Source organism: Gymnoscopelus microlampas (assembly GCF_963454915.1).
Source record: "Gymnoscopelus microlampas genome assembly, chromosome: 10".
NCBI lineage: Eukaryota > Metazoa > Chordata > Actinopteri > Myctophiformes > Myctophidae > Gymnoscopelus > Gymnoscopelus microlampas.
Window position 1 is genome coordinate 22844763 of NC_139947.1, and position 15734 is coordinate 22860496.

General features: G+C 44.0%; 1 protein-coding gene across 4 annotated transcripts in view; it reads right to left on the reverse strand.

Moving 5' to 3' along the window:
* Window positions 1–15734, reverse strand: part of LOC311053481 (paired box protein Pax-7-like) — an 80094-nt gene that overhangs the window by 38616 nt on the left and 25744 nt on the right. For all 4 annotated transcript variants that reach the window (XM_084069057.1, XM_084069055.1, XM_084069056.1 and 1 more), the window contains exons 5-7: window positions 13174–13373; window positions 2749–2911; window positions 1957–2153 (exon numbers count right to left, since the gene is read on the reverse strand). In XM_084069057.1, coding sequence (XP_083925183.1) covers window positions 1957–2153; window positions 2749–2911; window positions 13174–13373 — 560 coding nt within the window. The remainder of the gene's footprint in view (window positions 1–1956; window positions 2154–2748; window positions 2912–13173; window positions 13374–15734) is intronic.

Sequence of the window (15734 nt, forward strand, 5' to 3'; positions counted from 1 at the left end):
TCTCAGTTTGTGTCGACACACAAACACATTGACACATAGCCTAAGCGCAGTCGCGTACCAAAAAAAAAGAAACAGCCCACAATCCCCAGCAACGCCTCGTGAATGAGAGGAGGCGTATGCGGCTTCTTTCTTTAGTGTCTGACACTGAATCTGATTTCAACTTCCACCAACATTGGCCGGTCTCGCTTACAGATGCTTGATAGGACCAGAATGAGGACCTTTTAGCTTAGCTTGCCCAGGTTACTGCTGAAAGATAGTACATGAAACTTATGCCTATATTTATATCTATTTGTATTTCATACATTATGCTAACCATGGTCAGTCCAAGTGCAGAGTTTTTTTTATCTACAACTTTTCTCTTATTATTTTCATTCTTAGCTTTATCTCCCTACACTTGCCTGTATGTCATCTATTTCATGCCCACTGCGGTGCTTCAATGACATACTTTATTGATCTCACAGGATCAATAAAGGTCTATCTATCCTAGATAAATAACGCTTTGTTGGCAACCCAAAGCAAACTGCTATCAGCTATCATCAACACTCACACACAACATACTAAATGCATATACTGTATATCATGAGTTTTGTCTAACGTACTGTATGTACTGTAGGGCAGTGAAGTAGTGCTGGCATTAGAATTTGTCCAACAACTAAAGAGTTTGGATGATTTGATCGATTCCAAGGGCTCAAGCATTGTTTGCTAAATATGCTAGAGCCTAGTATATTAGTATAATATTCTAGTAACTACACTATTAGACTAAATATACTGTACAATGTGATATGTTATAATGAGGCCCAGAATTCAACGTTGTTCAACTTGTTCCCCTAAAGTTCAAGTGAGCTGATTCCAGACTAAACCGCAGTGAAACAAAGACTCCTGATAAGTAAAGGCACCAGGCTATCAGCTGTAATTCATTACGCCAGACTGCATTGACAGCAACATCTGTTAAAAAATGTCTTTGAGAAACTGTCTGAATTCCGTGATCAGACTCATTAGCGGAGTGCGATTATTCCTTTTCTTCTCACTGATGTCTCCCTGCATTAGAGTCTCTCCTGTGGAGCGGAGAGGATTTGTCCTCCAACCAACATCTTTGTAGTTAAAAGTTTAAACCGCAATCCATTTGGAACCATGGCACACCGAACAATCGAGTTAATTACAGAGACTCAGGGATGTAAGGGAGGAAAATTAATTGTAAAATGTTATCATTCCAATTCCCCCGTTAGCAACGGGATATTGGCGGAGCGCTTACTGACTCTTTTACACAAAGTCACTTGAGAGCTGCTGCCTGATGAGGCAATAGACACCATGCCACGTTAAGTCCCATCTGACAAACAAGGCTTCCAGTACATCGACACAATACTTGTCAGATTGGACAGGATCAAAAATTACACTCATCCATCAAGACAAAATGCAACACCGGAGAATTCTTTAAGAAATGCATAACCACAGCCACTAAATGCATAGACACAAATGCACATACACACTCATACACACACTTGCTCACTCAATTATACATATATTTTATACATAGATATATTGCACATATACGTACAGGATACATGCACATTCTAATATACACACACAACAACCACTCACACACAGCCCTCTTTCCAGTAGATGGCATAGCAGTGTCCGACAGACACACACACACACACACACACACACACACACACACACACACACACACACACACACACACACACACACACACACACACACACACACACACACACACACACACACACACACACACACACACACACACACACACACACACACACACACACCAAAGCCAGGCTAGAATGTAATTAAATCACTCCTGTATCTCCCTGTCAGCCCTCCAAACCACCAGTCACAAGAGTATACACACCAAAACAGTAGGAACAGTCTCCTTTTAAAACAACAACACACACAAACACACACACACACACACACACACGCACACACACATACCTGTGGGGAGAGGCCGTTGCTGACGGGATTGACGTGGTTGCCGGGCGCCGCCGAGCCCATGAAGGTGTCGGAGTAGCTGGAGAAGCCGTGGCGGTTTGAGGAGAGGCCGTAGGAGCCACCGTCTGCGCCGGACAAACCACCCTGGTGCATGGAGGACGGAGGCAAGGGCTGGGGCCGGTGAACCGTACCACTGACGTCTGAACCACAACACACCACAGGGACATTGTTTTTTACACTCAGGTTCATGTCTGAACAACAACACAGCACGGTCGGGGACATTGGTTTTATGGCATTACTATAGGTAAGTATAGGATTTTTAGAAAAACACCACCCGTTTTCAACGGGCCATAGCCCCAAAATGTTATTGTCCCAGTGGATACACGAATCCCTCCCCCTACCCACGGGGACTTTTTTTTTTGGTACACAACGTGGCTTCCACGGCGTTTCAAATATCGTAGATTTAAGGTAATTACACTGGCAAGGGGATTAAAAAAACGATGTTTAATATCTTGGCAGGTAATGTGTTAAATAAAATGTATTATTATTATTATTATTATTATTATTATTATTACTACTACTAGAGCATTGTTCCCATCCTTGCATTGTTCTAGAGTGGCACCGGCCTACTCGTGAACGATGCAAGTCGGGAACGATGCACATTGGGAATGCATGCCCCTCCCGGTTATGCAATACCCATTGTAGCCGTCTGTCTGTCTGTCTGTGTTTGAAAACCACTGGTCTACTCCCATATGAAAACAGACATGTCTATGTTTGTCTTCAGTCCTCCTGTACCTTGTGATAGTGTGGTTGTGGGGTAGCCAGAGTCCTGCAGCTGGTATGGTAGCGATGGCATTCCTGTGGGTGGGAATCCGCCTGGTAACAGGTGGTTAAAGGCTGCCAGCTGATTGGCTCCTGCTTGTTTACGCCACCGGGCCCTTCGATTGCTAAACCACACCTGCAGAAAATAACCAACGATGAAAGGGTCCGAAAAAGGAGAAAAACTTTCTTTCTGCGCATGTGCATGCACTGCATAATCAGGTGTGATGTGAACATGGCTTATTGTGGTGATTTTGGTAACATACTGCCATAGAAGCTTAACCATACTATACATTTGATGAGTCACCCAATAAGAGCTGTATTGTTGTGTGTGTTTGTTAATACATGTGCATCACTCAATTCATTTTAAATTACTAATCATTACAGAGATAGAAATGCCAGATCTGCTTGTGAAAGCTTTTAAGATATGCTTCTTTTCAGATTTCAGCAGTGTGAATGGGCCCTTTCACTTCCCAGGCCCCTGCCCAGTGACACAATCAATAGTAGTAATCAAATAATCCTTAGATTATGTGTTAGCAAACAAAACACAAAGCATGACTTCTGAAGAAAAAGTTATCATGTTTGTACCTCAGATTGCAGCTCCAATTTGTTCTTTAGTATAAACTGTATAATATGACAGTACTCAAGCACAACAAAACTGGGCACAAGTGTTCTGCATTCATGTGCAATATATCAATATGTCACAGTATCATTTGACTTGAATGGTTGCCTGGTCGGACACCTGGATTCAGTAACTGTTTCAACAAAACAAACCACTGATAATAGAGAGGAGAATGGAGATGACATGAAGCTTTACTGTAAGCTATAATGTGGGAGATGGGTAGAAAAAGAACTGACTGATCTTTGTCAGGAAAGAAAAAGTTAATCGGCCGTTAATGGAGTGTGTGTGCAGTTTATTAACCGCAAATGGAGTGTGTGCGCAGTTAATCAACCGTTGTTCTGCAAATGGGGGTCCGGCCCCTTTGAGAAAAGGAGCCAGTGAAAAGGGCCACAATAGGCTCCCTGGTTGAATGGGTCCCAAAGAGCAGTGAGGGAGGGGAGGCGTCAACAATGAGACCGACGGCTAAACGGCTTTCCTTTCCTCAATGCTTTCACATGCAAGGACCATTGATCAAGGCGAGGTGCAGACAAAAACAGCCCATGCACTTGATGCAACACGCACGCACACACACACACACACACACACACACACACACACACACACACACACACACACACACACACACACACACACACACACACACACACACACACACACACACACACACACACACACAACCATATGGCAACACGGCTGAACCCTCAAATGTTCAACTTGGAACCCTAAAGACAGTCTGCTTTGGTCTTTTCCATGCAACACCATTTAAATGATGATCTATGATGTATGATTCCAAATTTGGGATAGGTTTCAGCCCGATCCGAGCTTCATTGACTTCCATTACAATTAAAGTAAAAAAGTACTTAACATGTGTGGAAAAAGCAATAAGTGGAGGTACTTCTTTGGCCTACTGGCAGTGTGCACAGTTTGGCGCTGATTGGTCCAGTTTTGTACAAGATTGGCTTCGAACTCACGGACACACAGACAGACCCTCTCATAGATGGCTATAGCCAACTGCAGAGCCATGCCGTAAACATAAAACAGGGCCAACACAGTCTACATAACCACCCCTGCCCCCCATGGAAGCCGCCATGCACACACGTTCAAGACAAGTCAGACATATGAGGCTGATTGTGAAATAAGAAAGGGGGTGTATGTTGCCACGGGCAAAAATGACCTCCTTTTGAACACAGCAGGACACTAATTTCTAGGGTCTTAATTAAACAGGACTACAGAGAGAGAGAGAGAGAGAGAGCGAGAGAGAGAGAGAGAGAGAGAGAGAGAGAGCGAGAGAGAGAGAGAGAGAGAGAGAGAGAGAGAGAGCGAGAGAGAGAGAGAGAGGAGGATGAATGCCTGGTAGCAAGTAGCAGCCTGTACCATGTTGGATCGCCTCACCTGAGTTACTCGTCACATTATTATTCTCTCTTTCTCTCTCTCTCTCTATCTCTCTCAGACACACGCACACACACTGATACTGCACTATCCTGTGTCTCCAACTTTCTCCTCACCACGTCTCTTCTCCCCTCTCTCTCTTCCCTCAATCTCTGTTTTAGGACTCTCTCTCTCTCTCTCTCTCTCTCTCTCTCTCTCTCTCTCTCTCTCTCTCTCTCTCTCTCTCTCTCTCTCTCTCTCTCTCTCTCACACACATACAGCTATACACATTTCATTCCCACATACAACAGGAATAGAAATGAGTATCACACATGCAATTCATATGAAGTTAAGTTGAGTTTAACACACGCACACACACACACAAACACACAAACACACACACGCACACACACACGCACGCACACACGCACGCATGCACGCACGCACACAGCAGCAGCAATAGCGAGGAAGCAACGCATTGCCTCCAGCTTGTCATCCACTTACTTTCTACCCTGACAGACCAGGAAAACCTCCTTTTTTCCATTTGGTGTAAAATGAAAACAGTTCTTTCAAGTGGAGATCATTTGGAGCCCTATTTCTGAAGGTGAGTCTCAAATAATTAGAGCAGCTTGGTGTTCGCCCTGAGGTGCTGCTGTGCTAGCCGGGCCCAGTGGACCGCTCTCACTTTCAATTCAACAACTTATCAGGCCTCTTCTCTTCTCTTCCTTCCTCTCTCTCTCTCTCTTTCTCCAATTCTCTCATTCTCTCATTCTCTCCCTCTGTACAGCGATAAAGCATGGCTGCGTGTGTGTGTGTGTGTGTGTGTGTGTGTGTGTGTGTGTGTGTGTGTGTGTGTGTGTGTGTGTGTGTGTGTGTGTGTGTGTGTGTGTGTGTGTGTGTGTGTGTGTGTGTGTGTGTGTGTGTGTGCGCGCGCGTGTGTGTGTGTGTGTGTGTGTGTGTGTGTGTGTGTGTACGTGCATATGTGTGATAACCTTAGCGGCGGTCACAACAAGCAGTAAAACCTGGATAACCTTATTGAATTTCACAACAGAGAAGACCAACGGAACTGAAAGGCATGAAAATACCTGACATCAATCTGTCTTTCCCTCTCTCTCTCTCTCTCTCTCTCTCTCTCTCTCTCTCTCTCTCTCTCTCTCTCTCTCTCTCTCTCTCTCTCTCTCTCGTTTTATTCACAGTACAGGTTCTCTCTGACCTCCCATCTTCTTGACTTTTTACATTACATTACATTACAGTCATTTAGCAGACGCTTTTATCCAAAGCGACTTACAATAAGTGCATTCAACATAGGTAGGGAACGAAACTACTAATCACCAGAGGTCTTAAGTGCATTTCCTGTAAAAACAAGCAACCAAGAGTATACCTAGCGCTAAGGTAAAAGTGCAATATATCAGCTATCTACTTTCATAAACACATGAGATAAAATAGCCAAATCAAATGAGCACGAGCTAATAGATCCAATACAACAATAGTTCCTACAACTAGTTAACAACAAGTAGGCCAGGCAAGGCCAGACTTTCTCCTCCTCCCCTTTGTTCAAAATGAAATCCTCAATGTTAATTTAACTCTTGAGTGTAAAAATGGACCCGTAACAGTCCATTGCATATTTAACTGTTCTTTTGTAACTCTCCGTCTCCGTCTCTGTCTCTGTCTCTCTCTCTCTCTCTCTGTCCTGTCCTTAGGTGGTAACATGGTGCATGCATGCCAGGAGCCATACAGAGGTCACATGCAGGCACAGAAGGTGCTAAGAGAGGCCCTCACTCTAGCTTTCTCTTCTCATTTGACATAGCTTGACATACAAAGAGTTGGAGGGGGTTTTACTGCCTGCAGATGGCCGGCAGGATCACACACGTACATTTTCACGCACGTGTATGGATAAATGCACAGCATTGTACACACATACACCATGCATGCAGGCAGGCATACAGTGCATGGTGCATGGTGCATGTGTGCCTGTGCACGTGTGCAATGGCACGAATACACAGCCTGTACATGTATACCCATGCACACACGTGCATGTCTGGACGCAGAAGGACACACGCACACACCATGCCTGCACACTGACAAGTGCACATTCAAACACGCACACACACACACACACACACACACACACACACACACACACACACACACACACACACACACACACACACACACACACACACACACACACACACACACACACACACACACACACACACACACACACACACACACACACACACACACACACACACACACACACACGTATGAACCCTGTATCCCTGCCCTTATCCCCCCCCCACCCTCTCTGTTGTTGTTGGATGTTCCCATGTGACATGTCTTGTTAGGAAATTATACAACAGGTAGTTCCGACCAAGCAATCTGATTGGTTGAAATAGCTATCTAGCCGTGCTTCAAACCAGCATGATATCACATTAATAAATCACTCCGCACTGCAGTCCGCACGCAGTCCGCACCTGATTAGACCATATATGGCACAGCTGTGCTGTGACGCCACACTGTCCCACGGTAGGAAAACAAACAGACGAAAACAAACAGCCAATCTACAAGTTCACAACGTGTCGCCATCGCGACGCGTTGTCAGCTTGTAGATCAGTTATTTTGGCCACGTGACACGGTCGTGGGAGCATATAGCCTACTGGAATTCATTCCACTGCGCAAGCATTGATAGCTCAGCTGTGTTGATGAGACGGTGCCTCAAAGCGCTGCTACAGGGACTATTTAATGTCTCAGTCAAAAACTCTTCTCTTTACAGGGAAACGGATAATAGCGAAACATTTTATTATGAATTGCCCCACAATATGAATACATTTGGATGTGTTTTGTTGGTAACTGTTGTATAATCGCAATATTACACTCGAGGGTGTGCTTTACCTACATTATTGGCACTTCAGTGATGCTCGCGGAACTCGGCTTCGCCTCGTTCCTGACCGCATCACTGGCGTGCCAATAATGACGGTAAAGCACACCCTCTCGTGTAATATTGCTTAATTGACTCCAGATTCCATGCATTGGAGACGGTAGGACATGCAGCCTGCAGCCCGGATGGAAGCTCCTACTCACCTGCTGAAACACTGATCAGAGATCAGCAGCCAGAGAGAACCTTAATCTCTCTCTCTCTCTCTCTCTCTCTCTCTCTCTCTCTCTCTCTCTCTCTCTCTCTCTCTCTCTCTATCTCTCTCTCTCCCTCCCTCTCCCTCTCCCTCTCCCTCTCTCTCTCTCTCTCTCCCTCCCTCTTTTTACCAGTAAGGCAACTGTACTTGGTCAAGGGAGATATTGCACTATGAGCTTAAGGCAGTGCTACCTCACAACCAGTAGGTGTCCTACCTGACACCAGCATCTAAATCTGTCAATGAAAGAGTAGGGAGACTACCTCCAACTGCAGCTGTACTAGTTATATTGTATTAACATACTCTTACTCAGATTGGTTAAAATAATGTTTTATTTGTTCAAATAAGTTCTCGATTGCAGTTTTACTGTAACTTCAGTTGGGGCTGCTAATTAAAGAACAGCTGAGGAGAGATGGTTGAGACTGGATAGAGGAGTGCAGGGGTGGGGGTGGATTACCGGGAGTAGAAAGACAGAGTGAAAGAAATTCATTTGAATTCTCAAACACGGGTCCCTGGTACACAGCCATTGCTTCCGACCCGCTGATCGCCACAAATCGCATTTGCTCCTTTGTGCCGCATCAAAACAAATGACTCCGGGGAGTTGCTTTGAGCCAACTTTCTAAGCAAGTTGTTTTTGTAAAAGGACAATGTCGCTTCATTGACTTAAATGTGTTCCTGCGAAGGCCATCTAGGCCGGTCAAGTTGGTTCGGTCGATAAAACTCAAGAAACGCCACAGGGTGTTTTTCTTTTGCGCCCCTGTTTTGGTGAAAATTTCCAAGATCTACCACAATTGCAGATCTACAAGCTCACAACGTGTCACGATTTGACAGATCAGCTATTTTTGCTGTGCAACACCATCCTATGACAAAATATGAAATAAGTGTAACCACTTATTTCATATCTATATACGATATATATCTATATATCATATACGATGGAGCCAAAAAGTGCTTCAATGCTTGTCTTTAGTGATGGTGATATCTGAAGCCTCCTTCAAGCTAAGGGCCGTGGCCGAACAGATGCATCGCTCACAATCCAAAGTGTGTGTGAGGGGACATGCATAACATGTGAGGAGAATTTCCTCTTCTCTACGAGATGTGTGCATCTGGTGATCACACATCTGAATTAATGCCATGGTAGAAGTGCTGACTGGTACATTGGGCAACCTTCGTCTTCGTGTAGTGACTTTGTATAAGAATATGGCTTGGTCAGCAGCCAGATGGGGTTCAAGCAGACAATGGAATTAATTAAAGAACAGTGCTGGAAATTGGAAAAGACGCAGATACAAAGATTATTTTTCTCTACATATATCGCTCTCTCTTTTTCTTTCTCTAGATCTCTCTTTCTTTTCCCCTTTCTTTCTCTCCCTCTTTATTTCTCCCTTTCTCTTTCTTTCTCACTTTCTCTCTCTCTTTCTCAATACAATTCAATTCAAAGGGGCTTTCTTGGAAAAGAAAACATATGTCACATTGCCAATGCAAGTGTGAAATAAAAACAATCAAAACTGAGAAATGTATGTGCAATAAAAAATATATTTGCACTAGTAATAATAACAATAGCTTGAATTGTTATAGCGCCTTTCATGAACCCCAAGGATGCTTTAAATCAAATTCATTCATACTAGAAATGTGTCAACAGAACTGTGTAACATTGCAACTTTGCAATCAGTAGGGATAGTATAATAGGGGGGGAAGTAAAAATACGACCAGAAAATGTGTGCTTTTGCTGGAAAGATATTTTTACAAAAAAAATAATATATATACATTTTCAAAAGTATTTAAAGGTTTCAGCACAGTGCAGATAGTGCAGGAATCAAGAGGACAGTCTGTATGTTGCTTGTATTCCATTGTCCTTTTCCTGTCAACAGGTCACAAATCTTTCTGCTGTGTTTGCAAATTTGCTGCACTTCACCCAGCAGATATGGGAGTTTTCGTTATTAGTCAGGTTTTCTAATTATTTTGTGATGTTTGTAATCTGTGGGAAGTATGTATCTCTGACGTCTTATACAGTTGGCACTTACAGAAAGTGCAGCTCGATTTGTCTCTTTTCTCTCTCCCTCTGTATTATTTCTGTGTGGCATCAAGCTCATGGCCCCGTCTCTTTTCTAAAGCTCATAACCTGAGGAAGTGCGACACGATGTGAGCTTTTAAGTCGGCTATTTTCCGTGTGCGACACCGGCACACAACTAAGTATAACTCAGGCTTATGCCTTCCCTCCCTCCCACCAGCATGCTAGCAACCCCACCAGCGGCCCCGCTCCCCCCTCCCAAGCTCACACATCTGGATCTTGTGTCAAGCAGCAGCTGCCAGGCAAGTACAGGTCACCAAGGTCAGCCGAGAGGGGTCAGGTACCTGACTCCATGTCCTGCCCTGTCTGTGGCATTGAGACCTTAACGGTAGCCTCAAAACAGGGGGTTGTGGTTGGAGTGACTCTGTTAGACCTTACGGGTCCATTTTTTCTCTTTCAGTGTTAAATTACACTGAGGATTTTACAGTGTGGGGCTCCCATGGCCAGGGAGCAGTTTTGAATGTAACCCCAAGTCATTGGATGTCTAGGTTGTATATAATGATACTTTGCCTTTCACGCAAGATCAGAAAGATTGGTCGCATTGTATGGTGACTGACTGATTGATTGATTGACGTCTTTATCGACAAAATACAATATGAGCCGTATAATCAACATATGCATCATATCTATCATATCTTTGAACATGTCAAAAGGATAAAACACAAAAGGTCAGAGAGCTTATTTCCATTGAGGTTGGTGCCAACCTACAGTATGCATAGCTTGTTTTGGCTTATTGTAAATGTATTTTGTGTGTTTCTCCTGTGAAATATTCCCTGGCTCTATTTGTACGTAAAAATAAATCAAAACATTGACATGCAGTATTTTGTTACTTGTCACTTTTTGATGAAAGGGCCAAGTTGCCAGCCCTCAATATTTCTCTGTTGTTCAGCCAAACTGATAAACCTTACTTTAGCTGTTTCATAGAATTTCACTCGCATCTAAGTTAACAATTGTTTCTTTCGGGCCCTAGACATAAATTTGTCTTCAGTTTTAGTGGTCTTTTCCAAATTTAATTTACTTTGACCTTATTCAGAGTTTTTGAAGCCACACATTAGATGACTAGAGAAAATCCCTAAACAACCTGTTTGCCACATGTCCATATATGTTCTTGGACTTTCACACAATTTGGGGGTCTGCAGCGAAAATTGGACCTACAAGCACAACGTGAGCAACGGTAGCTAACCAATTAGGGCCAGCTAAAGAGCCATGGCCGGGTGGTAATCCATATTTACGATTGTTAAAGCACAATTTGCTTGTAAGCAAGCACAGTTATTTTTATAAAAGTTGTGTTATTATAATCAAAAGGCCCAATGTGTGTTTCTGCCTAACTGTCTGACCAGTAGTATTAGATGGATGAAGCAGAATTGTTGGGTTGGTTCAGGTTGTTCTGAACTGAATTAAACTTTGTAAAATCATGTTGCTGTCTTCTGTCAGTCAATAAGGATTGAATATTGGCACGGATCACATGCCTGAGTGCAGTAGTAGTGCATAGTACCTCCTGCTCTCTCCCTCTCTCCCTTTCTCTCTTTTTTTTTCCTTTACTAGGCCTTGATTGATTCATGTTGCTGTTGGGTTGAAAGCTCCCATGAGAGGAGCCAAAAGATCCCCCTCTAATATGCGGTGAATTTTACAAGGAGCGGTGGGCTTGAAAGTGGTGGGAAGAAAAGATCCTAGCCAAGATGTTGGAGAGTGAGAAATCCATCAGGAATGCAACCCCTGGCTCATTCTATCCCCCAACCACGCCACCATCGCCCACCGCCCCCTCGCTGGCGCACCTAACAGCTGTTGCTATAACTCTACAGTATTTTTCTCCGCCGCGACTTCGAGAAAGTGGGAATTGTGCGGGCACAGTAGAGCTGTCAAAACTCCAGCGAGAAGAAAGGAAGCGTTCTCTCTGGGGCGAGACTTGAACAGCTGGCCGACTTACAAGGGTGTTTTACGTATGTGTGAATGGAAGTCCGACTCAGCGGGTAAATATGTAACGTGTGTAAAAAAAAAAGAAAGTGTTGAAAATTCGAGGACGGCGCAAAGGAGAATGTTCTAACTCGCAAGAGCAGTGCCAAACGAATGCATGGCGAGAGGAATGAGATCATGACGGATCCACTTTGTCTGCTTGCAGGGATGTTCATATCACCGTCCATGGAGACACTCTCAACAGAAACCAACCAAAAACTAAACAACAGGCAGATAAGCTACAGTATAACCGCTGTGTGCCAAAGAAAACTAACACAGTCTATATTCAACTGAGTCCTTCTTCAGAACCGTACCCTGATCCGTATAAGGGTCCAAATGGACTGGTTATAGAGCGCCGAAGTCTGACATCACTGCCGCTAGAGGGCGCTAACCCCCTGGGTCACAATGTTATTAAAATTCCCATAGGGGAATCTTAGATTGTGTCATATAAAGAACTGTTCCAAAAATAAACAAACCACCCCTGCGATTTCACTCATATGGATATGAAGCATCAACTGACTAATTTATCCAACTTTTTTTTTCCTCCAAACACACACGTTATCAAATGTAACTCAATATCATAAACGACACAGAGTCACATACCTGACAAAATTGCCGGGTGGTTTGTTTATTTTTGGAACACAGTTCTTATATGACGCGATCTGAGATTTGCCTATGGGAATTCCAATACAAAAAATAACGCTGTGACCCAGAGGTACCACTACCTCTGGCGTCATGGCATTGTTTTTTGTGTGACGTCAGGACTTCGGTACTCTATAGGTCCATTTTGGTTCCATTTGTACACTCTCAGAGTTAAATTAATACTGTGGATTTTACTGTGCACACCTGTATGGCACCGTAAAGAGGATCCCACAACACACACTGCTACTGAACCATTGATGAACCTCCATACACCAAGCTGGACTGACCAGCTCATGTCTTGTGCATTATAATTCTAATAATAATTCATTAATGTTTTAAAATTGATTTTGCAGTGTTCTGTGTTCAAGTTCAAACTTACAGAGGCTTGGGTCCAGGTAAGCCCAGTTGATGCTTATTCTGTACCACACATGTTTAACCACCTGAATCCATCATGACCATTCTGGGGGGAACATTCGCCAAAAATAGCCGATCTACAAGTTCACAAAGCCTCGCAAGGGGGTGTAGACAGAAAAAAAAAAAGTACGGTTGTAACTCAGGTCTGTTTTTACTAAGAATAGAACGTTTAAGTGGTTACAGAATAGGCATCAACTGCTTACCTGGACCCGAGCCTCAGTAAGTTTGGTCCTCTGTGCGAGCTCCTCCCTGGTGTAGATGTCGGGGTAGTGTGTCCTCTCGAAGGCCTTCTCCAGCTCCTCCAGCTGCTCGGCTGTGAAGGTGGTGCGACTCCTCCGCTGCTTCCTCTTCAAGGGCAGGTCAGGCTCTGACTCCACGTCCGAGCCTTCGTCCATCCGACTGCCTGTGAGAAAAAACAGATCCAGCGAGAGAAAGGTGAGTCTCTCTCTCCTCTGCGTTCATTTAACTCAGAGAGTGTGCAAATAGAACCGAATGGACCCAAATGGAGTCTTATGAGCAGTGGTGTAAAGTAACTAAGTACATTTACTCAAGTACTGTACATAAGTACAATTTTTAGGTATTTGTACTTTACTGGAGTATTTCCTATGTTCTGTACTTTTACTTCTACTCCACTACATCTCAGAGGCAGCTATTATACTTTTACTCCACTTCAATTATTTGAAAACTTTAGTTACTTGTTACTTTGTAGATTTTGATTATTATTACAAAACATACATTACCCACTTCAGCCCTACCGATCTGCAAGCTCATAATGCATCGTATCGCAATGCATTGTGAGCTAGTACATTTTGATAGCAATACTTTTGTACTTTTACTCAAGTGAATTTTTTATTCCGGATTTTTGCTTGTAACAGAGTGTTTCTACATTGCAGTATTAATAATTTTACTTAAGTAAAACAATCTGTCTCTCGCCTCTACAAGAAGCACAACTTTATACAGTAGAAATCCTCACCCTGCGTTTTAACAGCGGGCAATACTGGGCGACGTCGCCCAAAAATATAATGAAAGTCTATGAGAGCCGGCGATCGGGCGATGCCGGGCGATGCCGGGCGACATCGTCCAAAAGATGGATTTTCTTTATCTTTTTGGGCGATGTCGCCCGGCATCGCCCAGAGTTGCCCGCTGTTAAAACGTACCGTCAGTGTTCATTTAACTCAAGAGAGTGTACCCCCAATCCAACCCTTGATGCTGAGTGCCAAGAAGGGAGGCATTGGGTCCCATTTTTATAGTCTTTGGTATGACCCGGCACCCGGCCGGGGATTGAACCCCAACCTCCCAATCTCCCTCTACCCACAAGGCCACTGAGCTGGTTATTTGTGTAAATGTACAACTGAATTCTGGCTACTCTGTGATGCCAGAATTAACTTCAATTTGTTTCATTTTACAGCAGGTTCCACAAAAGTATGATTTCTCTTTGCTAATTTTGCTAGTGCGGTGATCAATAATTTATTCATCTAATTTTTAGTGAATACATGATGCACTTAATTGCATGGCTCCAGGAGCAAGAACCAAATGTATATCATCACTGCAGGTCCAAACTATTCAAACCACAAACTGGTCACAGTAAATTCACAACAACAACCAGTAAACATTCACAGAGAGCGACAGTAGATAAAAGGGACCTCCTATTGGGCTCCTCCGAGGGCCATATCATTTCACCGTGCTGCGTGTCACTTCACTGTGCATTTATTTATATGACAGAACCCTTTCTGTTCCTGTAAATGCAATCCCACATCACTACCCATATATTCCACAAGCCCCTGGGGCATGGAGCTGAGAGTTGGAGGGGAAGGGGATGGGGGGGGGGTTTGCTAATCTCCCCAGACCACCTTGGTGATCCATGTACCACCATTCTTCCACAAAGCCCCGGGGCGCTGCTTGCAAAATACTGGCAGGGTGTAAATATTCCCAATATATGTGGCTGATTTCATTGAAGCCCCCCCCCCCCACCCTGCATGATGTACTGTACATACACTGGTGTTTTTAAAATAGCTGCAGCCAGATTATCTGATGCACACGGTTATCTGTTTCAATTAGAACTAACATCATGAAGGGAAAGAGCAGATCTATGGTTCCTTTGTTTGTAATGAAATGTGTGAACAACGCGGCCACTTACACTGTGGCGATGTAGCGGGCCGTGGCGATGATGAGATATGACACCGTAATGCAACAGTGAAACGCTGTCTCGTGAAAATGTTGTAAATGGCGAGAACCCTCAGAATACAGCATCATCTGACCAGCCGAGCACGCACGGCAACAGTTTCAAACGGACACAGCTGTGAATATAACCCCGTTCAAAAGGAAGCCTCGGGTCATGTCTGTCTGTCTGTCTGTCTGTCTGTCTGTCTGTCTGTCTGTCTGTCTGCAGACACTGTCCTCTCTAAAATGACTAACGCTTGATTTATACTTGGTTGCACGCCGGTGTCTCACACCAAAAATAACCGACGTACAAGCTCACAGTGTGTCACGTGTCTACGATGCATGGTCAGCTTGTAGATCTGCTACTTTTGGTGCAAGACATGATGCGCAGCCAAGTATAAATCAGGCTTTAATGTCAGTGTCTGTCTGTCTGTCTGTCTGTCTGTCTGTCAGGTGACATAGAGAGAGAGGTGAGGAGGGGTCCAAGGTGGCCACTGTTATCCCGTCTCCTCATTTCGTTTCAGGCTGGAATTCTTAGTGGTGTCCCTATTTATTTTTTGCCAGCGGTTCGGGGACAGAGCGGGGGCTGATCCCTTCTCCAAAT